Consider the following 27,248-nt stretch of genomic DNA (forward strand, 5'->3'; position numbering starts at 1 on the left):
CATAAAGAAGTAGCCTGTGACATGTGTAAGGCATTTGGGTCCAAGAAAACCCTTCGGGATCAAAGGACTCCCTGTCTGTAAATGTCGCCAAAAAAAAACCAAAGACAATCTTGACCTTTGCGACCGAGAACACGCTGCGGAGGAGCCGACTGCTAAAGAAGAGGAGGCTTTCTCCATCGATGAAAGCTCCAGTTCCGAACTGTAAATAGACATGGAGATACAAGAACTACCATCTGCATAGTGCGTGAGTACAGTGATCCCAGCTCCTGCATTCAAGCTGATTTGAAAAATGTCAGCTCTCTCCCACATAGAGGTCACCGGAAAACCTCTGCTTTCGGGCCATGGTAGACCCCGGCGCTGAAGATTTCTGCCGAAACCATTCTTTTGGCATCGACCTCTTCGAACCGACAACATGCTTCAGTAACGGGCCAATCTTCTGTACCGATTCGGCAGCTGATCTTATCTTCCTCTGCGCTGGCCAAGCATCCCACTTCAAAGCCGATAACCTTTGTACTGAAACCTTTGGGGCTGAAAGACTCCAGAATCATCGGCTTCCACACCTCTTGTTGAACCCATTTTGGAGAAAATGGACATTCATCCGTGGATCGTTGAAATACAGGAGGGAAGTACCCGGATCCTTGCTTGTCTGCCTCCAAAGAGGAAATTAATATTTGAGTAAGCCCTCCACATTCCTCTTACACCCAGTAAGAAAACAAAGGACAAGGCCAACAGCCCTGCCTACCATCCTCCTTCTATACTGCCTCCCCCTCCACCATCACCAGTGCCATCATCCCCTCCTCATTCTCCACAACAACTCTCTTCAACTCACGACCCACTTGATGTTTTACCTCAGAGGGTCACCACACTCAGACAATGGAGGGTTAGGGGGGGACCATTAGGTGAGCCTGACCCTTGGGATTTATACGAAACTGATCCCACTACCCCTAACGATCCAGACCTATATCTAGCTTGTCCTTCTCTCTCCTGAGGATTCCACTTCCTTCCAACGGGTTATCGCTCTGACAGCTGCTTTCCATACGTTGAGCTGCATAAAGAATCCCTAGTACAGGATTTTCTATTTGACCCATGCCTCCTAGCATGATGAGACATGTTATGTTATGTTAGCCGGTATTTATAAAGCGCACAGCTACTCCAGGGAGTGTCCCGGCGCTAAGCATGAACCCGACAACACAGAGCAAAGTACGCCACTGGATCTATTGTTTAAAAAGCCAAATTTTTAGTTGTCTGCTAAAAGTGAGGAAATCCTGGACCTGTCTAAGAGAGATGGGCAGGCCATTTCATAGACGTGATGCCACCACTTGAAAAGATCTGCCTCCAATCCGGGAGAACCGTATCTTAGGGGTAATGGCCAGAAACTTGGCAGAAGACCTCAGGGTTCGGCGTGGAGTATAGTGCTGGAATCTTTACCCAAGATACAGAGCACCTATTTTGTGGAAGGCTTTAAAAACCAGCATTAATACTTTACAATGAATCCTCTTCCTTAGCAGAAGCCAGTGTAGGGAGGACAAAAGAGGGGTTGTATGTGTTCTCGGCCCAGCCAAGAGAATGGCTCTAGCCCCCATATTCTGGATCACCTGTTGGCGGCCTAGTAGGTAATCCGGAAGGCCAAGATGCAAGGCATTTACGTAGTCCAGTCTTGATGCCACCAGGACCCGGACTACCGTCTTCCTGTGAGAGACTGGAAGCAGGGGGAGAAAGTTCCTTAGCATTCGCAGTATTCCAAAACGGGTCCCGGCCACTGTTTGAATCTGCACCTTCATTGAAAGAGTCGTCAAATGTGACACCAAGATTTTTCATGACGTTGACCGACGTAGAGGGAGGGGACATGTCTTGCCACCAGTTGTGCCATGCTGCACAGAGATGGGATCCAAAAAAACATGATCTCTGACTTTTCGGAGTTGCACTTCAGTTTATTTTTCCTAAGCAAAGAGAACACCTCAGACAGACAGGTGTTAATCCCATTACCATTAAACTCAGTGCCGTTCTCACAAGTAAACATGGCGAGGATATTTTTAAAGAGCCTGTTCTTTGCTCTGGTAGACAAAAAGTCAAGTACCACCTGACACCACTGTTGCAACCACTGCACACAAAAGGGCACACAGTCAGGCTACTGGGGATACACACCTCTGAAAAAGAAAGAAAGCACATACATGCAGCTTGGAAGAAGGTGTCCACACGAGCAGCCAAGCATTGGCATATAGCCAATTTACAGGCCCTTCTGGCCCACTGTGATCGAGCCTGTTGGGGCGAAATGGAGGAACTCTTGCAGTACCTCCTGTAAAAACATTGCAAAAGGGGACAACAACTTGTCAGAGGGGCTTGCCATTACAAACCGCTCCGTCCGCTGTGCCCTCGATGCAGCAGATACAGCAACCAGAAGAACTAATGTCAGCGTCCTTCTAAGAAGGCATGCATGGCTTAGGTGTTCTGGTTTCAAACCAGAGGTCCAGCAGGCAGTATTAAGTTTGCCTTTTGATAAGCAGCATCCTTTTGGACCGCAAGTAGATTCTAGTCTTGCTAAAAATGAAACCGGACACTGATACAGCTAAGGCGATTGGGGTGCTACAAACGTCCACTCTTAAAGGTTCCTTTAATCATCCAGGCTACCAAGGGGCATATAAATACTTATACATATGCCTCCACTTCCCAACAAAAACCGACCCAGTCCGCATACACCAAGGATCATTCAGAGGAAGTAACAACAAGGGAAGGGGCATGGATGCCTCCGCACATGGATCAACATCCACTTCAAAGCAGTGACTACCCAGTTCTTCTCCCCAACCACACAACACTAGTCCGGGGCAGACAACAACTTTTTCACCCAGTCTGGGATTCCATCACCAGAGACAAATGGGTACTGGCCATTATGCATCATGGCTACTTTCTGGAGCTCATTACGACCCTGCCCAATATTGCGCCTTGCACTTACAGGCTTTTACAAGAACATGTAACACTTCGTAAGCAAGTGGTCCGAACCCTTCTTCTCAAAGGAGCCATAGAACCTGTTCCTTTTCAACAACAAGACTCAGGAGTATACTCCCTATACTTTTTGATCCCCAAAAACAATGGGTCTCTAAGACCAATATTAGTTCTCAGATCTCTAAACAAGTACATCCTATCAGAACACTTCCGTATGGTCACTCTGCAGACTATCATTCCGCTTCTGCAGCAAGGTGACTTTATGGTAACACTAGATCTACAGGACACTTACTTTCACAAAATGCTCAACAGTAGTCGCAGCACGTCTACAAAGACAAAATATCCACATATTTCCCTACCTGGGAAATTGGCTCATCGAAGCCAACACTCTTCAGCAGTGCTAACACACAGTTGACAGTGGATCTACTTTACAGACTAGGTTTTACTATCAATGTCCCAAGTCGCGCCTTCAACCTCTACTTGTTCAACCTTACTTGAGAGCAATCTTAAACATACAGTTAGGATTAGTGTACACCAATCTAGTTCGAATTCAGAACTTTCAGGCAACCCTTTCCCAGTTCCGACCATGCCAGATACTTGCAGTAAGGACTGTCATTCGTCTGCTAGGAATTATGGCTTCTTGTAATTTCATAGTTCCCCATGCAAGGTTATATATATGTCTCCTGCAGCAGTGTCTAGCTCACCAGTGGTTTCCGTCACAGGGTCACCTGTAAGATCTAGTGTTGATAGACCACACCACACACCGTTCTCTAGAATTGTGGAACACCATCAACCTATTAAAAGGACGGCCTATATGGACCCTGTTCCTCACATCACTCACCACAGACGCGTCACAGATGGGTTGGAGTGCCCACGTACAAGACTTGACTCTTCAATGTCTGTGGGATGTGAACCATTCTCTAGACATCAACTACTTGGAGCATCAAGCGATAGCATATAGCTAAAAGCTATCTTATCTGTCTCACAAAGTTATCCTGGTCCAGATGGACACTATGACAGTATGTATTATTTACATAAACAGGGGAGGGACAAGGTCTTCACATCTATTACCACTGTCTCAGACCCTATGTCTCTGGGCTCTTCATCACAACATTCACGTGTTAGCAGAATATCTTCTGGGAACAGACAACGTTGCACACCTGCTCAACAGGATGCAGCAACAAGTCCTCGAATGGGAACCCCACCCACAAGTCCTCTTTCCCTACTCACCAAAGTTGGGGTTTCCTCAGATTGACCTTTTCACCACAGCAGAAAATGCAAAATGCCCAATCTTCGCCTCTAGGTACCCACACCCACTAGCCAAGGAAAACGCACTATTGATGAGCTAGTCAGGGATATTTGCCTATGCTTTTCCATGTCTCCTCTCATTCAATTTCTGGTTCTGAAACTCAGGCAAACAACTTTCACCACACTCCTTGTAGCCCCCACTTGAACATGTCATCCCAGGTTCACAATGCTTCTATTGCTCACCGTAGTGCCACATGAGGTGTTCCCAACATGCTGGACCTTCTCATTCAGAATCAAGGACAAATCAGACACCCAGACCTCAAACGGCTCTACCTAGCAATTTGTCTCCTGAGATCATAGAGTTTTATTTACTGACAGAATGTATGGACATTCTTAAGGAAGCATGCTGACCTACAACTAGAGCTTGTTATTCAGAAAAATTGAAAGGTTTTTTTGCTACTACCAATCCAAATAAGGTGATACAATAAAAGCCATGGTGCAAGACATTGTAAAAGGCAAATATAGCTTACACTTCCATACGGTTACACCTCACAGGAATGACTGCCTATCTTCAAATTAGGCAGTATCTCTCAGTATTCGAAATCCAGTCATGAAGGCGTTCATGGAAGGACTCAAACGAGTTATCACACCTCGAGCTCCTCCAGCAACTTCTTGGAACCTTAATATTCTCACTAGACTCATGGGTCCCCCATTTGAACATCTTCACTCATGCCCTCTTCAATTTCTTTCATGGAAGTTGACATTCTTAGTTGCCATTACCTCACTCAAGCTTGTTAGTGAGCTCCGGGCTTTAACATTAGAAGAACCATTTTTCCAAATACATAGAGACAAAGTGGTTTTTCGTACCAATCCTTAATTCCTACTTAAAGTAGTCTCAGAATTTCATCTCAATCAGTCCCTTGAGCTCCCAGTTTTTTCCCTCAACCTGATTCTGTTGTGGAAAGAACTTTTCATACCCTAGATGTCAAAAGAGCACTCTTGTTCAACAAAGAAAGAACTAAGACTTTCAGGAAAACTAAACCACTCTTTGTAGCCTTTTCACCACCTCATAGAGATAACCCAATATCCAAATCAGGCATAGCCAGATGGACAGTCAAATGCATTCAAACTTGCTACATTAAAGCCAAAAGACCTTTAACTGTTTCTCCCAGAGCACACTCCACTTGTGAAAAGGGAGTCACTATGGCCTTTGTTGGGAACATTCACATAGCTGATCTTTGTAAAGCAGCTACATGGTCTACACCACACACCTTCACCAAACACTACTATGCAAATGTTTTAGCACTCCCAACAATCAATGTAGGTTAGGCTATGCCACATTCCCTTTTCCAAACAACTGTAACTACTACGGGCTAACCACTGCTTCAAAGGTGGGACTGCTTTATAGTCTATGAAGAGCATGTGTATCTACAGCCACCCATGCCATTGAACGATTTGTTAGTTACCCTGTAAGTATCTGTTCATGGCATGTAGTGCTGTAGATTCACATGCACCCTCCCTCCTCCCTGGATGCCTATGGCAGTTGTAGTCATATTGTATATTTACATTTAGCATGAACACCCCTTTCTTACACATACCTTACATTCCTTTCTCACCCGTCTGCAGGAAAACAAACCAACAATGGAGTTGTAATTAAAAAAACCCCAGTGGGTCAGCGATGGTTTTCTTGAAGTGAGGGCTGCTCATTATACCTGCCACAAGCGTCTCTCTTAGTTCCATAGACCCCGGGTAGTTAACACTGGGATTGGACCGTAGTTGTTGAACCACGGCGGGGCTGCTCACACGACCAGACAAGCCGCACAAAAATTTCATCCACAAGATGCCTTCTTTTGGAACAGCCACACTCGAAAGAGTTTGTTTTAAGCGCTTTATTCGTGGCAGCAACAGCGCTCCGTCAGGTAAAAACATCCCAAAATCATTAAAAGTCCATGTGCCCTACGCGCTTCGTGATCACCCAGAACTACCGAGACCAGAGGGCAGCATGCTACCACGCCCACTTGGATGTCACGAGTGGTTTAAAAACGGGGATTTCTGTTGGCAGTTTGCATTGAAGCCAGCCCATGAGGAAGTGCGGTGAGAGCACGAAACGCGTAGGGCACATGAACTTTTAATGATTTTGGCATGTTTTTACCCTGACGGAGCGCTGTTGCTGCCACGAATAAAGCGCCTAAAACAAACTCTTTCGAGTGTGGCTGTTCCAAAAGAAGGCATCTTGTGGATGAAATATATATATATATATATATATATATATATATATATATATATATATATATATCCTACTGGCGATTGCCAGTAGGTAGTTATAGTTAGGACCTAGTTACCATAGGAAAATCGCAACATTCTATTCCCACTAACTTTGGCGCTGATTGACGAATCTTCGTGAAATTTTCAAAACTTATGGCCTGCTCCGTTCCGATCTTGAAAATTTCGGGGTGATTCGGCAAGCGGGGGCCGAGAAAAAAGGGGGGTCCCAATACGCAATTTCCCATAGAAAACTTTAGCCGCGGCTACAGCCCGAACTGCTGAACGGAATTACACCAAATTTGGCAAAAGGGTAGCCCTTGGTTTAGATTGAACTCTTTTTGTTAAATGGTGAAAATACGTTCAGTAGTTGCTGAGAAAATCAAAATTAAAACCCTCCCGATCACGAGCTTGATGCTAATTGGCTAACACTCCAAACCAGGAAGTGTTGGCAGCCATCTTGTGCCTCGGTAGAACAGAGGCACAAGAACACAGAAAAACTAAGGCGCAAAACAAGAAAAAGGGGCAGGTTAGAAACCCCCTGACCCCCTAGGCCTTCTTAGGGGGTCCCACAAGGACCTCCAGAGTCCCCACCTCCCCAATTTGTTTTTTAAATCGCGGGATCCTGCCGCCGAAATAAAAAAAACGAAGCCCTGAGGTGACGTGTGCAAACGCTCCCTGCGGCGTGTTTTAAGTTGGGGAATTAATTCCTCTTCAATCCTGAGGGTCCCTGGAGGCCAACTAGTCCACCAGGTCCTTCCAGTAAGCGCCACTGCGCTGCGTTGCAGAGGGGTGGTCTTGGCCGTGCCCCTTTTTACACCTTTCTGCAACGCAGCTCCGTGGCGCCTACTGGAGGTACCTAGTGGGCTAGTTGGACCCTAGGGACCCTCAGGATTCAAGGGGACTGCACCTCCCAACTTAAAATGGTCACAGGGCGTGTTTACAAAGTGGTGAGGGGAGGGGACTGGCATGAGGTGACGTGTGCACACACGCCCTGTGGCGCGTTTTAAGTTTGGGAATTAAGTCCCCTTTAATTCTGAGAATCCCTGGGTCCAACGAGCCCACCATGTACCTCCAGTAAGCAGCACAGAGCTTGTTAATGAGTGACAGACCTCCTCTCACCCAAATGTAACCTTTGATACACACACTCAAAAATAGAAACTAACATTTTCAAAACAATGGACACACCAATACCAGTTACAACACACCTATTCAGTAATTCCAAGTTCTACACACACATCCACTCATTCAACAACTGTCCTATACAGTCACTCATACATGTACTCACTCATCATATGTACTCGTACACCTATACATCCTGTTGGACACCGCCACTCATCCATAGTTACTCATACACATAGTCACACATGCAAATAAAGTATCAAACATCCATTTACTTGCATATACAGTTATACACACAACACCACACTTACTTCTACAGAAACGTACACATACTTACTCTCTTAAACAATCACTTATAGAAACACATATTTATGTATACAGAAATTCTTCCAATCTCTCATTTTCGCATATACTCCCTTATATTCACCAAAACTCACATATACTAGTTTAAAACATATGTAGTTACTCATAAAGACACTATTGACAGTCATTCACTCACTAACACACTCATCCACCCATGCAGTCCTGCACACATGCTGTCTTCAACACATACAAACAGTGAGTCACTCATTCATGCATCTATGCGCTAAACCATACAGACACAACATAGACACCCATACTGATACTCAAACAAGCATTGGAAATGCAATAGGTCTCGCATTAGAAAAGTTGGAGCTATTAGTCTTGTAAATTACAAATATTTTATTTCTTGGTTTTTAAAATAGCTAAATTGATAGCTTTGTCATTTACAATGTCAATAGTTATAACTTTCGCGAATGTGACACCTATAGCATTTGGAATGCAACATGTTTTGTATTTACGTGACTTAGATGGCAGCTCTGGTCGTTAGGCCACATCTCTAGAGAGCAGGGTTGGATTTTTTTTAAAAGTGTCCATTTGCTGCAAACAGTGGCGATGAAGTGATACCTTTGCTCGGAGTGCGCACCCCCTTTCAGCAGGTGTTGCCAGATGCCATCTTCAGTCATTGGTGCGTTTGGCCTCCGCTCCTATGGTGGAGGACCCGTGTGCCTTCAGTGGTACCACTGAAGGCACAGATGATTGCTGAGCAACAGTCATGTTTGATGCATAAACTCAAAAAATTATGTTTTCAAGAAACAAGCTCCCAAAGTATGAGTTTGTTTCTTGAAATTAAAAAAAAAACCCAATGCATTCAGTCCTCACTTGATTACTCTGCCCTGGACGGCCATTCCTTCAATGTACAACAAGACATGGAAATGTAGAGCTGGTAGGAAGTAGGGAGAGGTGACCACAGTGGCATGGCGGCTCAGTGGCTGATAGGCCACCAGGTATGATGTTTATGCAGGCAGAGCCAGCAGAGGCTCCAACAATGCAAGCCTGGTGTTTCCTTCACTCCTAACGAGGTTCCAGCTCGGTTAAATCTAAATGATGCCTATAGTTTCAGTAACAATATTTTTCAAGCGGTAAGAATAATTGCAGGGTCGCCGAGTGTTGTACTATTCCGCCTTTGCAGGTTGCAACCCCGAAATCACCTCACACAATGGACGACTAATGGCTTTCAGTTTCTCCCATAGCCCCAGATAAAAGTACCTGATAAAATACACACTGCATTAGACACAGCAAATTGCACAAAATCAACTCCGGTCAACACAATATGCAAAAGCATTGGAGAAATGGGCAGTCAAGACAGACCACAAATTCAGATGCACGCTACTATATAAATATAGGCGAGATAACATTATTGAACAGATAAATCGTCGTCTATGCTACACACAGGCATGATACACACACAAAACAAAAGATACATTAAAATGAAAAACACCGAACTCCGTCTTTGAATGCAGATAACACCACCACAAAAAGATCATCATCATACACAAAAACACATACAGATGGATTCTTGAATGCATATACCAACATCGGTTAACACACACTTACACATTACATAGAATATACACACACGACGATCTTGGAATGCATACACACCAGACACACACACACTTCCAATGCACACATGCAGGGATGGGTTTTCAACACTATTCAGATATACTCGCATACAACCACGTCGTCACATACAAACACGTCCTCGCATGCCAGTGTACACTGAGATAAACTGTTTCAGACACGCACGCTCGCACGCACGCACACACACACACACACACACACACACACACACACACACACACACACACACTGCAGAGACACGCGCGATGGGGGTAATAGCAAGGTGGTGAAAAGGGGGGCAAAAGGTAGGAACAATGTCAATGGAATGAGTGAGGGGGAGAGTGGTTAGAGTGGTGGGAGGTAGAAAAGGAAAAAAGTCATCGGCGGGATTGGAAAAGAGGAATAAAGGGATTGAAAGATGTCAGTAGCAAGGGAAGTAGTAGGCGTGGGAAAGAGAAATTCCACCCAGTTTGAAATTGTGTCCCTTGCAATCAGTGCCAGTGAGGAGAGGTAATATTGCGGGCAAAGGAAGGCATCGGGATTATAATGGAAGGGTGAGCGGTGGAGAAAAGACACGCTTAAATAGGAATACGCAGAGGGCAGTAACAGAAGAGTGTTAGGGGAGATGGGAAAAATGTAGGTAAACAATGATTATGGAGTAGTTCGGAATTGAGGTTTGGGAAACAGTGGGTGAGTCTGGGAAAGCGGACAGGATCGGGAAACAAAGGTGAGGGGAGGGACTGTTAGTGAGGAGTAAAAGCCCCAATGGGGAGCATTAGCAAATGTATAGCGAGTGATTGGTGAAGAATGAGGGGGTTCATAATAAGGAGGGGGAGAGACTAACAGACAAGTAAAGTGGGGATGAAGAGATGGACTAATTGAGATGGTAGGACAATGATGTTGAGTCACTAAAAAATAGCTTGGTGTTTGTTTTCCTGATGCATTAAATTTTAATCCTTTTAGTTCCAACGCACTGGTTGTAATTATGATTTTTATACCGCGCTGACTCTGTTTGAGGGGTGAGTGCTCAAGATAAGTGGAAACGGCAGTGTTGGGGGGCGCCGCGGCTTATGCTTTATGAATCCGCGCGTCTTTGTTTGGGCCTCGGCTAGCTCCTGTAATCAGGGCTAGGCGCTAATTAGCGGCGCGTGAATTATCTGCGCTCATGCTTTAAATCCAGGCCCTGTTCATTAGGCCTGCAGTTAATGAGAGCGCGTGGCTGCTGGTTTGGGGGGGGGGTGAGATGGGGGAGGGGGAGAGTGGGGGGGGGTGAGGGGCTCGTTGGCGAACTGTTTACCATTCGTCGCAGAAACTGTTTTTTTTTTTTTTGTTATTCCGTCTCCGTCGCGCGTCCGTAGAATATATAGTAGCTTACAATAAAACAAAATTTAAACAATATATTTAACCACTGCACAGCTTTGCCAGTGCTTGCTCAGTGCTATCTGCTTTGGTATATAAGAAATGCGAGGCAGTAGGAGATAAAGCAATTTGGTTACAATTTTTTCTACAAAGGACCTCGGTTATATGAATTTAGCTGCCAAGCTTTCAATACTAGCAGTTGAACTATTTAAATTTTTACTCTGTAATGGTCTGTAAGAGGAAAGTCTTCAAATATGGGGCATAATTGACACAAAGCCTGCCACCAATTGCAACATCTATATAGCGCTTACTGTCCCTAAGTGGGGCGCTGACGCACTTGCCAAAGCTGGTGGCACACTGCACCGTGCATGGTGTTTGGAATGGTTGGAGGCCCGCGCCCATCTGAGCTTGACTGAGCTTGGATCCCGCTCCGGCCAGGGTCCGTGTGTGTCACGAGTTTGCTGCATACAGGAAGAAATAAACAGTGTATGGTAGGGAGAGAGATATGACGGGTACAGGCCACAAGCTCAGGTAGCACTCACACATGAGGGAGATCGTCAATGGAGAGGAAAGGGGGAAGCGAGAGGGTGAAAGATGGGACGACAGGTTTAGAGGCAGGGTCTACAGCAGAGCATCAAAGGGCTGGGCGAGAAGGGAGGGGGGAATGCGAGGAGATAAGGACCCAGAAGGGGGAGGAGGGAAATGCGAGCAAGTTAAAAAGAGACTAAACTGAAAGTACGGCCGGCAGGCCGTGAATAATTAGGGGGTGACAAATGCGCTGGGAGGGCTGCCTTTGATGTGGGAATGCGAGGCAGGCAGGCAGGCGGCTGGTGGCATTGTGCACGCGCTTCATGCACTGCAAGGAATCGCCAGCCAGTGGTGGTGTAGTTAAAGACTGGATAAGCCCCTATAGAGCTTGCCAGCTGTGCTGCGCACAACAGGCGAGCCCTAAAAACAACTAATAACCCATATAGACACTCAGGTAGCTACTCACCAACCCATGCAGCCACTTATACATAAAGTGACAGACTGATACAGAAATGTACATATTTTAACATTACTTGCTAACCCATGTATTCACTAAGATACACTTGATCAGTCAGTTATACAATCAATTTTACAAAAAAATCATCCATTTAGACACTTATATACCTATTTATTTTTCCATCGACCTTGAGATATACATATATAAAACATATTTAATTTTCAGAAAAACACACATTCACTGGATGATGTCATCAGTGATGTCATCAGTGATGTCATGAATATGTCATGAGTGATGTTATATGTGACGTCATCAGCAGTGCATTGCGGGTGCGCAAATTATAGTTAGCTGAACTAACTATAACCAGGGAATTTCCATGGTTTTGTACGAGTGTAATGTCCAACTAACTAGAACACCCCTGAAACCTCTGGTTTTTCAGTGAGTTTCTAAGGTTTTTTTAATGCTAATTTCGAACTATAACGTGCCTGAAACCTATGTTTTTTTCAGTGAATATATATATATATATATATATATATATACATATATATATATTTTTTTGATAGTCGCATACTACAGACCCCCCTTTCCTACTAAGATACTATTGTTAATCCTAGATTAAGTGATATGATGTCGATTTTGGGAGATGGGCTTCTGAATATTTTCTTCAGTTGGCTTTATTCTTACATTTGAACATTGTCATTAACTCCTAGAAACAAGAGCCCAGGAGAAGCGGCGGCAGCACCACCAATCCCTACTGCGAGCCTCCATTGGCAGTCCGAGCAGAAGCATCCCAAGTTCTTACGCGCCCTCACCTCAGCTTTCCCCTTCCGTCACTGCCGGTTTTGCAAGAAGCTCTACTCAACGATCTCAGTCCTCGGCCCTTGGCGGTTGTTCGCTCCCAGCCTCTATCAGCATGTCAGGTTTGTATCCAATCCAACCTCCTAGTCTTTCTAAACTCATTCCCTCTCTGCAATCAATGGCAAAGCCAAGCCTTCTAAATAAGGCCTTGACCAAAAGACTCTCTCCTTTGCTTCACCCTGGCATGACCTCTCTGGGTTTCCTGAGTGAGAAGACCAGCAGACTCGGCAGAGACACTCCTGCTGTTGGCCATCGCAGAAAGGCTAAGCTAGTCTAGTCCGTTCTGTAGATCAGTAGCTACAGTGCAGACGGACGACTTTTACCCTCATCTTGGATTCAAGATGACTCTGTGGATGTTGTTGAGAGCACACTTCCTATCAAGCAATCATTTGATGTATGGAAAGGGCGGCTCACTTATCGCTTGCAAGAATAGTGGAACTATATGAAGACCACTTGTTGCAGAGTTAAAGGATTGCACCTCAAAACACAATGTATATACTATTGCGATCTAGTGCACAAACCATTTTGTTACATGTTTATTGTACAAAGAAGTTCTTATAAAAGGTGAGCATTTTGTCATATTTATTTAAACAAATCAATGGAAAATGTTTAGAGTAATATTATTTGAGTGCAACTTCTTTTGGATTACTGTGGTTGCAATTCCCAAAGACTATTCATCTTTTTATTTTTATAGTTTCTGAATAGTAGTAATTTCATTTGATTTATAATGTCATGCCAGTACCACTTCTCATTTAAGCTGCAGGTTTAGCTTCTGGCCCTTTCAGATCATTGCTTACATGCCTATATATTTTTTTTACTCTTTGGAACACATTTTTTAATGACACATAATATGTGAATCTTTTTTCAAAGTTGTGGGCACTGTTGCCCTGATAAACCTTTGTTCCCGCAAGAGTACAGATGGGAAGGTGATTTCAATAATTAATTATTTTTGCTGATTGCTTTTTTGTTTTTACTTATATTGCTGACAGTTATCAATGGGTGTTTGTTGCTCCAGAGACAGCTGCACAAAGACAGCAGTTAAAGACACTTTCAGTAGCCTGGGAAATAGCTAGGACTGTCTGTTTCTCTGCCTGCTTAAGACTGATCAGTACAATATGTAGATTGTAATTTATGTGATACTTTTCTGTGCCTTAAGAGATGTAGCCAAGGAAGGAGGATGGCGATCTTTGAGAGAGAGAGATTACCGGGGGACCTAGCTAAAGTTCAATCTTTGGGCAAAAGTTGGTATTCATGATCACTTTGAATCTTGTTGTAGACGTTGTCTGGGTGTATACTAATGTGCTAGAAAAGTGTATCTTGTGGGATCCGGGTCTTGTGTTTATACAAGGGAATGCATATATACTTGGATAGTATTGAGATGAATGAGAAAATAAAATATTTGTGAATGGTTAAAAAAGGGCAAATGACAGTATGTGAGAGATGAGGAGAAGAAGAGCTGGAGATGCTGTGGAGCCTTAAGGTGGTAATGCAGTTGCTGGTCCACATGCATAAAGCCCACATGCCTTTCCATGGCTCCTTAATGTTGTGAATGTAAATACAGTGGAATGTACAGCTATATTCGACAGGGAGATTGAATCAATGCACACACTAATGGTCATTTTGACACTCTTAGTTACCGGTGTCTCCTTTTTTGGTCATTGTTTTGTCATGCACTTTATCTTTGTTTGTGTTACCAGTTGTGCGTGTGTGTATGTGCACATAAACATGTTAGTTTATATATTAATGTTTATTTGATATTTGCAAAGCATGCAAACGTATTTGTTCCTAAAAAATGTAATACCTCTTTCGAAGTAGGTGTATAGTTTAATATTTTTTGGCAGCAACAACAGAAAATATGTTGTTGAAAGGTGAGGAAAGTTTATTATGACCGTTGGGGTGTTTCATGTTATTGTGATTGCTGTTTTATATATGTCGCTATTAGGTTTAGTGATACTTTAATATCTTTGACCCCTTTTCTTCATGAATCTTTTATGAAAATAAATCTCTTTATAGTCCGCTTCCATGGAAGTATACTTTAGCTAGAAATAGCATTGATGTTTCTCCAATTTAAAGTAGGACTTTCAGATCTATGATCCAATTTAGTATTGTTTGTTTTCCTTTCACCTGAACAATTTGACATGTGGAAAAATCCAAAGAAGCCTTCATTATGTGGCAGTGAAAGAATTAAACTGTTAATGAATGTCACCCTTAAAAAAGTATTGCTTTCAATTTGGAATACAATTTTTTTTGTTTGTAAAGACTTATGTAGGGTCTTCTGTTTGCAGTAGCTTGTATTGAGTCTCGTATAATTGGTTGTGCCAAAACGTGGAGGTTGCATGGAGAAAAATGTAAAACGTTAGGGTTCTGCACTAGTGACAGAGACTCCTTTGTGACCTAAAGGAACTTTTATGCTTGTGTGCAATTTCACCAAGCTCCCTTTGTAGATGAAGTAAGTATACTCTTTGTCTACAGGTCTGTTATTCACTGGTGAATTGTTCTTACTTCTTTTCTCTCTGTCCACTTTATAAGGCCCCTCATTGGAGATTTATTGCCGGTTCATATGTAAGATCTTTAGCTCAGTGAACTTGGGGGTTTGGTCTTTGCTGTGCAGAAGAGAAAACATTTCTGTAAGAAATGGGTATGGTGTGAATTAGCCTGGACCACCTAGTGTATTCCAAAATCGTTTTGATGGCAATGTTTCAGCAACTGATATAACAAACAAACATCATTTTTGATTTTATTGATGTTTCATCTTCCAATTTTCATTGCTAAAATTAGATCTAAAAAATACGTTTGCAGTTAAAACTGATTATCTTATCATTGCATTCATTGTAAAGTTAAATAGGAAAAAGAAATGCTAGAAGCATAATGTTTTTATTTTAAAATTCTTTTTGAGACTGGCCAGTAAAGAAGTGACAAGTTTAGTTCTAAGCAATATAAAACATAGAAATAATCACCTTAGGATATCTGCTGGTTATATGTGGACATGTTTCTAACTCACATTTTGCTAAGGTTTAATTAAGCATGGGCGGAAAATCCGTTCCGCTCGCGGATTTTCGGTAAATTCGCAATCCGCGAGATTCGCGAATTTCCCGCAAAATCCGCGAGCGGAACGGATTGGGTCAAAAGTTCAAGCTGACTTTTGTAACTCTTTTAGAATGGCGCCGGCAAGCTGCCAGAGCCATTCTAAAATAGTTACAAAAGTCAGCTTCAACAGGAAGCTCTAATAGATAAAGTAAAGCAGGCGCTGCTCAAATTCAGTTACACAATCATTAATCACCCCAAACTTGGGGTGATTAATGATTGTGTAACTTAATTTGACCTTCAACTCCAGCACCTGCTTTACTTTATCTATTAGTGCTTCCTGTTGAAGCTATTTGCAGCTATTTTAGAATGGCGCTGGCAGCTTGCCAGCGCCATTCTAAGTGGGGCTGAGGGCAGAAGGGGCAGAAGGGGACAAAAAATGAGTGGGGCTGAGGGCAGAAGGGCACAGAAACGAGTGGTACAGAGGGCAGATGGGCATAAAAAACGAGACGGTGGCAGTGATTAACCAGCAAAAAAAAAAACCCTGCGAAAACGTAAAGCATCTCTTGAACACCCGCGAACACGCAAAGTGCCCCGCGAACACCCGCGAACTCGCAAAAATAAAAAAATCCGCAAATTCACGCAAATTTTGCGGATTGCGAATTCGCAAATCCACAAATTTCCGGATTGCGAATTCGCAAAATTCTCCCATGCTTAGGTTTAATAAAGGGTTATTAAGTATCATTAGTATTCAAAATCGCAGTATACAAGGCAAAGCATTGGTTAACATGTATAAAGAAGAACAGCAAGGGGAGTGGAGTGGATGGAGTCTAGGAGAAACCATTATGATAAAACTGAACTAGGGCTTCTATAGAAGCACCTGGTGCCACCATTGTCAGATCCTGGTTTATTGAATCAAGATTTCATGTTATTTAATCCCAGAGATTGAATTTCACTAACTTGCAGCTATAGTGGGAATTCTATGTTTGTTTCCTTAGGATTTTTGGGTGGGTTCGTAGATGTTCCTGTAAGAGGGGTAGAGTGCTGGCCCTTGCAATAGTAATAAAGTACCAAAATATTGCTGTATGGCTCTTGACAAACCTTCCAAATGTATTTGCACCCAATGATGCACCTACACCGAGTGCCAGAAAGGCTTAATTGACGATGCAAATTGAATGTGAAACTTCCTCAAAATATAATTTTTTATGGGTATGGAGGTGAAGGTAATTCTCCACGCCAAACCTATTTTCCTGGTGGAAAAATACAAGTTAAAGGTGCTCCTTAACCCTAACTGCGATTTTCCTAAAAGGATGTCTTCAACATCAAGGCCCCAGGAAACAATAAAGGCTGGACCCCAGCTTCTTCCTCCAGTTAACACCTCAGGATGCAACCTTCCACTTCAATGTCTGCATCCAGTCTCTTTTCTACAAGTTTTCATGTACACACATTTAGCCTAAAGACCACACTGTTGCTGTGATGGTCTGCAACTGAGTTTGGGACATGTGTTGGATTGCCTAAGACCTTTCTCTTGTGGAACACAATCCTTTGATTGTGGGACATAGTTAGAAGCTTAAAAATAGTTTAATAGTCATACGTGCTTGGTTGTTTCTTTCAGAGCCACTAACGCTGTCTTCTGCATCTAAAATGACTGATAATCTGACATGGAAAAATAAATATTGCCAAAGGCGCTTTCAGATATTGAAGGAATTACTCCCTGCAGCAGCATGCCCAACTAGAGTCCAATCATTGTTTGAGAAGGGGATCTCTCCAACCAGGCTGTTTAAGACCATGATATTCTTTGGCCAGATCTATCAATCAGCAGAAGAATATAGCCTGTAATTCCAAAATAATATTGAGCCAGAAAGGTGTTTTGTGGAACCTTTAGTGCTTCCGCCTGTGGAATCAGTTGAAGTAACATAGTACAGAACTAGTAGAGTATGAAATATTGACAATTGCTCCAGACCATTTTCATAAAATGTCTGCCTTGCAGGAGGAACTGAAACATCCTATTCCTGTAACAAACCGCCTTCAAGTTTGCCTTATGTGTCCTTGGCAGACGGTCATCCACACACCAGCGTTATTGGGTCATGTGAAATCTTGTGTAGGGTGTAAATCTAAAGTATTTCCCCATCACCACTGTTTGGCATTAAGACTTTATCAATTTTTTTTTATCCCTAAGATTGCATCTGATGCCATGGACTGTTAAATGGGGATATTGCAGTTCCTTCGCGCCAGGTCTCAGTGTGGTTTTATCTAAATATACGGGTGTTCCTTTTGGAATCCATTCCTCAATGTAGGATGAATCTTTTTGTTTTTGCTAATTAGTGCTAGTTATTCATTTAATAGATAATTAGAGATACAGCGGTTGACTAGTCTTTTACAGCACATGCTACGAAGGTAATTCAGACGGTTACATGAATTTGTTGAATTGTTCTGCTCTGGAACATTCAATGTATAATTGCGTTTGAAAAATATGTCTAACATACTGTGTTAATCACACTTAAGTTTTTTGATTGCTGCAACAACAATTTGTGCAAACTATATATGGTAGGAATTTGGTGCCTGTGGCATATATTGCCACCAGATGGAAGAGAAACCAATAACTTCTAATTCAAGAGCTCTGTCAAAAAGGGGGCTATATATAACTGTGATATGTTTGGGTATCTTTAGCAAAATCCGCGAAACACTTTGACACTAGCTTTTCTTATAAACTTCTTTCATAGATCCACTTGCATTCAATCAAGCTCCGTGAGAAAGCTTTACTCGTGAAAAATATGAACAGTTTATGAAAGCTAAAGGGATCCAGGTGTCCTAGTCAATATTACCAGCGTCTGACTACAAATGACAACTAGTGTATACATTCAGTAAAATCCAGTTTTATATATACCTGTTTTGTAAATTGCACAAAATGAGAATATTGTACACGACTTTAGTTAGTTGTACTGTTTGGATATTGTCTCTCCAGTTACAATTCTCACACCTCTATCTGTCCAAGTATATTTTTCTATGAAGACCCTTGGTGCAGGATATCTTACCTCTTGAAAATGGTTCTTTATGTTGGCATCTTTCATAGATCCACTGGCATTTATTCTAGCTCCATAAGGAAACTTTACTACTGAAACATATGTTTGAATAGGCTATTGAGGCTAAATGGATTCTGTAGTCTTACTATAATTACTGCAAATGTTTTTGACTGCGTTGGCTCCATCCACGAGGTTGCAGGATAGGCATTCATGTGAGTCTAGGAGCAATAGCATGTGGAAGAGACAGTTCTCTTTTGATTCCCTTTCCCTCTAACACTCCAATCTCCATTGCTTCTTTGTGGTGCTTGCTTTATAAATGCAGCTTGAATGCATTTACAATAAGCATGGGCATTTTAGATCGCCTTCAAGTTCATTAAGTATCCTTGGTTAGCTAGCAAGGTTTCCATTTTTTATCTTTATGATAAACTTGTTTGAACAGTTACACTACATGTTCCTGAATTAAATTTCTTCCTAATCCCCTAACTAGAGATATAGAGGTTGCAAGAAAGAGGGTGTTCTGTCTCTGTATTAGGTTGAAACTGTTGACTTTCATTGTTTCACTGAAATCTACTTTCTCAAACTTATCTTCGCTTTTGTCACTATAACTTGTGCTGTTTTGTTATTGTTACTCTTGTATAACTCTTCTAACATGTTTGTTCTTCTCACCTGATAGTTTTCCTGGTTGTGACAGTTAACTTTTGAATGTGTTCATATTGTCCACGTCTTTTGATAATGTAAAATAAACTTTCTTCTGTATTTTACTCTATTGTTCTCTGCTGCTTTTTGTTGACTCTTTTATTTCTGTGTATGTGCATATTTTCCACTCGAAAAAAAATGATTTCTAAGGTCAGTCACTGGGAGTCTGCTTCCTGTAATTGGATTATGGAAATTAAGAGAAGTTTTCTGATTGTTATTCCACTTGAAAAGACTTCTCACTTATACAAATCAACTTTAGAAATTTTGTACTGGATATATTTTTAAAGAACGTTTTTTTAAAATAAATGCTTTCAAATAACCTATGCGTTTTAACTAAAAGATGTTTGTCTGATGCGTGGAGGCACTATATCAAAATCAATTTACACACAAAATGAAGTAAAAAATAAGTTTTGGAATTGATTAACGCCATGGTTTTGAATGCCTTTGACCCCTCATATTTAATATTTGCCAAGTGCGTTCTTGTTATCTAGGCTTTATCACTAGTGGATTTTAAACACAGTTTATTATGCAGTCAAATCACTGTGCTTTGCTCAAGTGTCTTGGTTTCTTTGTTGTTGTCTGGATATGAATCTCTCCACTTATGCTTGGCCTCAAGATTAAGGTAATACCACTTTCTTTCTAGCACTCAAAGAAACTGTTTCCACCTTGAAAAATAATCTTTGCTCTGAGAAATATGTCTCCTCTGTAATTTACTTTATTTCTCTTTTGGGAAGTGCACAGAAAAACTTGATGCTCCACCATTTTTCTTTTGTAAACAGATTGTATTTATTTATCACAGTTACATAGTGGTCAATACCCTGAAGATATAATGCACAGCAAATTACAGTCAGAAGCAACGTGAGCAACTATAATGACACCCTCATAATCATTTCTTCCTCGTCGATGTCTTCACCTCCGCCCACTTTCCTGTGATTGTCCATCTAGCCGACATTGCTTAGGATATTTGACATCTACGACTCAGTCTAGTTTAGCGAAACCTTACTGCTCCAGCCGTCAGCATATTCTAGATCATCCCAACATTTAATAGATTAACAAAATAACAACTCCCCCTACCCTCCTCCCACCACCAGCCCTTCCCGCCCCCGTCAGACATGTTGCTCTACCTTGTACCCCTGTGCGTTGCATAACAACTTGATACTACACCATCTGCTTTTGACATTATATGATTGTGTTAGTTGTTACTAATCTCAGAGAGGTTCATTTTCTCTACTGCTTCCCAGATGAGACTCCTGACTAAACTCCCCTTTACATGTCAAGGTTTATGATCAACAAGTTCTGCAAAAAAAATTCTTACAATATTGCAATATATTCTGCTTGAATTCCAAAAGAACTGTGCCCTACTTTGTGATAAAGTCTCTAGTAATTTGGCCGTTTACTGTTTGCAGAGTCTTTCTATCTTAGCTTTGGTCTTTAACCCCTTAAGTGCTAATGCTTTTACTTTCTGATGGATACTTCTACCTGCAGATTGTTCACCTTTAGAATATCCCAGACGACAGACTAGATCTGGAAAATGTTTGATAGCTGTCTCACACTGCTAGATTGCACCGTCTCCATTTCGACTCTGCATGTAGCCCCATATGCCTCTACTGGAGCCATTAAATACCCCAGTTGGCTTGCGGATGTCAGTTCTCGTTTACTCTTTGCCATTGACGCAATCTGGGGCACCCAACTGACCTCAGGAGAAATTCATTATACAATGTTTTCTCAATTTCTTACTTTTATTAGATGCAGGTTTCGATGTTAAGTCCCCACAAAAAAACAATCAGATTGAAGCAATGTCAAAACTGTGACAACCAGATGTCCATCAAGGACCTTCATAGTATCTGCCAATGGTGTCTGGGATCCAACCACGATATCGGCGCCTGTGACTTCTAATCAAAAACTGCATCTCAAGGCACTGAGAGCACAAGGCCAAGATATTTATGGCCAGAGCAAGGGATGAACCTGGGCTTCAAAAATCTTGTCCAAGAACCAAATGTCTGTTACCTGACTTTTTGAAAATTATCGAAGATTAAGCATAGGAAAATACACCATGCCTCCTGACGTCTGTCTTCCAGTAGCAAATCTCTGAGAGCTTTGACTGCACTCCTTCTAGCGTCTGAACAAGAACAGCCAGATGGAGAGGAAGATCTGGTATCTTACTCCCCATCAACTCGAGCCAGCGACTTTAGTGGACCCAGCTCCAGTGGCTTCATCTGACCGCACTCCTGACCGCACTCCGGCTCCAGGCAGTGTTCCTCCTGTGGCGCTAAATCCAAGGCAGTTTGGACACCCGCTCCCAGACGTTCCAACGTCTTGTACTGATCCATCTCTTCTCTTGAAAGCTGTGTTCAATATTTTTAACAGAGCGTTTGTCCCCTCTGGTGTGCTGATTGGCCACATGGAACAGTTGGCATATTTTCTAGAAGGCTTTCTGTTGCTTTGCCAACAGACACCATTTGCGTTCTTCCTTCTATTGCCTCCACTCACTTGGGCACCTACTAACCGGATGCCAGTGGTGTTCATAAATGACGACACTGAAGTCAATTCTGTGTGTTCTGACTTCATCCCCTTAAATGTGCAACAGATCGCTGTCACAACAGACACCTGCTGTGACACAAATGACAGAACCACTGTCAACAGAGTCATATACACTTATGACTTATCACTCTAGAAGAGAGGCACAGAGGCTGGTTGAGGAAGAGCTTTTTCTTTGGGGAAACAGAACCTAAAAATGATACTTCCTCTGTAGGAGGTGTAAAATACCTTTTAATGGACCCCAGACTTTAAAGGTCTAAGGGAGGCTATTGATCTGGACACTTCTCTGGAGTGGGAAGTTCTCTCTTCAAATGTTTTTTCTGATAGAGACTTCTAGCTGCGGATTACTTACCTTTGAATTTCCCAGGCGTTCGACTGGATCTGGAAAAAAAAATGGGAGCAGTACCCATGCGCGCTAGTAGGTGGTGTTGATCTGCTCCACGTGCATCGTCTGTGCCAGAAGTGATATCTGCAGCACCTATATTGGCATCACCTAGGTGTGTTTTCTTTCTGCATCAGTCAGCGCAGATCTGGAGAAAAGCTACCCCTCAGTCACTTTTTGGCTGTATTTTGTGGGTGTTTTTGAGGTTTTTTCTCCTGGTGTAGTAGGATATGTCATCCAGGAAGACACGTTTTTAAGCCCTGTGGAGCCTGCGACGATGGATTGTCGGTGACAGACCTGCACCTAGTCTGTCTGTGATGTTTTGAACTCGACCACGACACGACGTTGTGCTCCAAATGCCGGGCCGTGAACCGAAGACTTTGAGAGAGTGGTCCCTGAAACTCATGGCGGCCTGGCATGCGTCTCTGTGAAATTTGAGGTCCTGGTCAAGGGGAAGGTCCCAGTATTGTTCACGGAGTCCGAAGTAGTCATCGTCCCATTCAAAGTCCTCGGGACATTCAGGTAAGAGGTGCAAGAAGTCGAAGTAGTCTTCCATTTCATCCCCTTCATTGAAGGAGAATTGGCATTCGAGACCTGGTTCCTCTGAGCCTGTGCCTGTACCAACTCCACGTCTCCCTGACTTTCTGGGAGCCGGAGCAACCCTCGTAGAGTTTTATGAGCCATGAACCTCAAGATTGGGCAGCTCGACCCCGTTGACACGCCTTTTGGCCCTGTGGAGTCCCCGACTCTGGCGGGCCCTGAGGGATCTTTCCTGGATCCAGAACGGTGCCAGTAGTGCCACCTCGACCTTCCCCGGCGACTGTACCGATTCAGAAGATCCCTGCATCATTCCCATTGTAATTGCCGAAACAGAGCCGGATGGACGTCCGCCGATGCAGACTTTGTCAGACTCCGGCAGGACCTTTGCTTCATAGTTTGGAACCTGAGCCCTATTCCCATGGGCTAGGAGTCAGGGAGGAATGGGAGGGGTCACTGGACCCTGAAGAATGCCAGCCATTCAAAGAGAACCCTAATATGGATTAGTGTGAGGAACTGGATGGAAGCCAATGGACTGGATATTCTCCAGATTCTGGTATGCTTTCTTCCCCCTACTGTGGCTGGCTACAGAGGAGGGAGCCTCGTATGCAATTGTGGTGTGGAGGGCGGCTGAGGTCCTTGTCTTTCATTTGCCCTCGAGGCAGTGATAAACATCTTGAGGGAGGTGCTGCAACTGGGATTCTCCATATGAACCCTTACTCCTGTTCAATGAGGCCCTCACTGATGACCTGTTGGGGACCTGATACAAACCCAACACAGGGTCTCCTGTGATTTGGACGATCGCCTACCACCAGCGCCCCGTGCCAGGGGACCCAAACTTCCTCTGCCAAACCTCCACTTCCAAGTGCAAATTCCCTGCCGCTCATCCGGACGGAGACTCCAAATGGCTGGAATCTTTGGGAAGAAAATCTGGTCTTCTGCCAGCTTAGCATTGCAGGGTGTGAACACCGTGGGACACTGTTGTGCAAGTGCTGCCACATGTATTGGAGGAGGCACGGGCTATCCTCTCCCAGGCTGTTGCCAACAGGAGAGACGCAGCTGAGTTCACATTTCACTGTGGGTTGGACATGACTGACTCACTGGGCAGAGGGGTTTCAGTGACAGTGGCCCTGAGGCACCACGCCTTGTTTGTGGTGACTTGCTTTTCGGGGATGTCCAAGTTTCGCTTATGAACATGCCCTCCGATACCACCCATCTCTGTGGAGACCAGGCAGATTTGGTGCTGGAGCGCTTTAAGGACTCCTGGGCTATGGCCAAGTCCTTGGCCCTCTTGGCAGCGGCACATCACCCCGAATTCGCCTTTCCCTCCTCTCGTGACAACTGAAGGGGCTTCCATCCGTGCCAGTTTCCTCCCAGCCACCAAGCTGCACATGTTACCAAGCCTCTGCATGGACGAGGATGCAATGCCCACAGACCTTTTGCTCCCCAAAAAGGATAAAGGCCTTCTTCCTATCCTGGATCTATGAGCCCTCAACTTCTTTCTCAAAAAGGAGAAATTCAAGATGCTCACGCTAGCTCAGGTCTTGCATGCCCTGGATCCAGACTAGATGGTAGCATTGGACTTGCAGGACACCTATTTCCACATTCCCGGCCTGCCTGCCTTCTGGCGCTGTCTGCGGTTTACGGTAGGCCACAAGCACTGTCAGTTCACCGTGCTCCCCTTTGGCCTTACAAGCCGCCCTCAGGTGTTCACCAAGGTGATGGTGATGGCGGTGGTTGCAGCTCAGCTGCGGGGATCAGGGGTGCCAGTCTTCCTCAATCTTGAGGACTGGGGCTGCTTGCCCCAGGTTGTAGTCTCCCAATTCCAGACTACGGAGAACCTCCTGCACTCGCTGAGGTTCTCTTTCAATTGCAGAAGTCAACCCTGACTCTCTCTTAGACACTCCCTTTCATTGGAGCTATTTTGGACTCAGTGCAGTTTCAGGGTTATCCTCGTGAGCAGCAAATCCAGGATATTCAGGCTATGATAACCGATGTTTCAGCCTCTATTCTGGATTTTGGTGAGGCAGACCCTGGAGCTGTTGGCACTCATGGCCTCCAGCATACTGCTGGTAACTCATTCCCGATGGCATATGCAGGCTCTGCAGTGGGACCTGAAATTTCAACTAGTACACCATGAGAGTAACTTTTCACACATGGTCCAGATCTTGGAGGGAGCTGCGAAAGATCTGCAATGGTGGCTCAAGAACCATAATTGGGTCAGAAGGAGACCCTCTCCCTTCCCCAGCCAGATCTCACAGTAGTGACAGATGTCACTCCTTGGATGAGGCGGCCATCTGGGAGAGTTGGAGATTAGAGGTCTCTGGCACAATCTGTACCCCACATCAACCTGCTGGAGCTCCATGTGATCTAACTGGCATTGAAAGCCTTTTTCCCCTCCATCAAGGGAAGGTCAGCACAGGTGTTCAAAGGCCATGCTACTGCCATTTGGAACTGAAACAAGTTGGTGGGGTGGGGTCGTGGACCCTTTGGCATGAGGCCCTGCGCCTCTGGACAGGCTGGAACAGCACAGCATATCCTTGGTGGATCAACACCTGGTGGGCTCTCTGAATGCCAGAGCAGACTAACTCAGCCGTCGATGCGTAGCGGATCTCGAATGGCTCAAGGTCACTTTCAAGAGTTGGGAGAACCTTGGTTAGATCTGTTTGCCTCTGTCAAATGCGCAATGTCACCAGTTTTGCACACTGGAGTTCCCAAGGCGGCTCTTGCTCGGCAACGCTTTTCATCTCGAGTGGATCTCGGGCCTCCTGTACACATTTCCGCCCATGCAACTCCTGCCCAGAGTTCTCAAGAAGATTAGGAACGACCAGACCCAAGTCATCCTTGTGGCTCTGGACAAGGCAAAGAGAGTTTGGTATCCCGAGCTACTGAGAATGGCAATCGATACTAAGACTCAGGCTGACCCTTCAATAGGATCTTCTGTCGCAGCAGCAGCAGCAGGGGGGCAGGGTCCTCCACCCAAACCCGTCCACTCTCCGCCTTCTTGCGTAGAGATTGGGCAGCAGCATTTGAATCTTTTGACCATCTTCCCGAAGTCTGTAATGTCACTTTGGCAGGCAGGCGGCCCACCACCAAGATGGTATATGCCTGCCTGCTGTTTGAAAACAATTGTGGCATGGTGTGCAGAAAAATCCTCCCCTTTTTGAAGATTATATTTATTTTTCTCAACACATTTTTTGAAAAAGAAAAGGGCAAGGTACAGTGCATTGATAACATAATGTAGGAGTCCTCTGTAAAAGCGTACCACATACAGCCAATAAAGTGAGTCAAGTGCATAGTCCATCACCACACCTTCCATCAAGAGCGGGAGAAGCATGAACAACATTGGCAACAACTTTCGTTCGGACATAATGTTGTACTCGGTAGGGATTCTCCCCCCTCTGCTGCATACAATAGGGCAAGCATATAGGTACATCAGGGTGGGAGTGTGTCCTCAAATCCAGAGACCTCTAGGAGGAGGCGTCTATCTCGCTGCAATTCGATGGTAGGGGTTACACACAGGTCGGCTCTATACTTGTTCCACCTCCCCCACTTGTGATCTCATTTTTTAGGGCACCCTCTGAGCTTGAAGACATCTTTCTCAGCAATGATTTCCCTATGCCGATTGCCCAGTCCCTTAGGCATGAGTTCGTCTCCATCCCCCATTTTTGAGCAATGTTTCGTTCTGCAATGGATCACCCAGTTGAAGTCCATGTCTGTTCTGCCTGAGTGAGATCTGTGGCTTCTCACATGTTGGGGAGACCGAGCTGGGTGGGTAGCCTTCAAAGATTTACCACATGCCCTCTCCATCTGCTTCGTAATTTTCTCCCAGTATGTTTTCATTTGTGGGGCACTCCCACAATATATGAAAGAAAGTACCCGGCAAGTTACAACGCCGAGGGCACAGAGAGTCCGGCCATTTGCCCATCTTAAACAGGGAACGTGCATCAAAATAGACCCGTTGTATGATTTTCAGTTGTACCAGGCGCCAGCGCTGTGGAATGGCCACCTCTCTAGGGGACGCCAGGGCATCACGCCAGTCCTCATCTTCAATGTCCCGGTTGTTCAGTAGTTTCTTGTAAGTGAGCGATATGACTTTAGTTGGCATAGGGTAGATTAACAGTCTATCCTCCAGTGGGGTGGATGCGGTCAAAGGACTGTCTCTGGGCAGGGCTGCAGTAATAGGGTGACTAATCTGTAGGTACCGGTAAGCCTCAGTTTGAGCTAATTGATATTTAACCTGCATGTCTTCGAAAAATGCCAATTTACCTTACATCCACATGTCTCCTACAGATGAGATCCCCATCATGTCCCACTTACAAAACCAGGGCACCTGCTAAGCAGGCCCAGC

The 27,248-nt window shown here is 44.0% G+C and overlaps 1 protein-coding gene across 4 annotated transcripts in view; it reads left to right on the top strand.

The window, feature by feature from the left end:
- Positions 1 to 27,248, top strand: part of AGBL5 (AGBL carboxypeptidase 5) — a 503,530-nt gene that overhangs the window by 310,374 nt on the left and 165,908 nt on the right. For all 4 annotated transcript variants that reach the window (XM_086928124.1, XM_086928123.1, XM_086928126.1 and 1 more), the window contains exon 13: positions 12,550 to 12,759. In XM_086928124.1, coding sequence (XP_086784250.1) covers positions 12,550 to 12,759 — 210 coding nt within the window. The remainder of the gene's footprint in view (positions 1 to 12,549; positions 12,760 to 27,248) is intronic.

The sequence above is a fragment of the Lissotriton vulgaris genome, chromosome 6 (genome assembly GCF_964263255.1).
Source record: "Lissotriton vulgaris chromosome 6, aLisVul1.2, whole genome shotgun sequence".
NCBI classification, from domain to species: Eukaryota; Metazoa; Chordata; class Amphibia; order Caudata; family Salamandridae; genus Lissotriton; species Lissotriton vulgaris.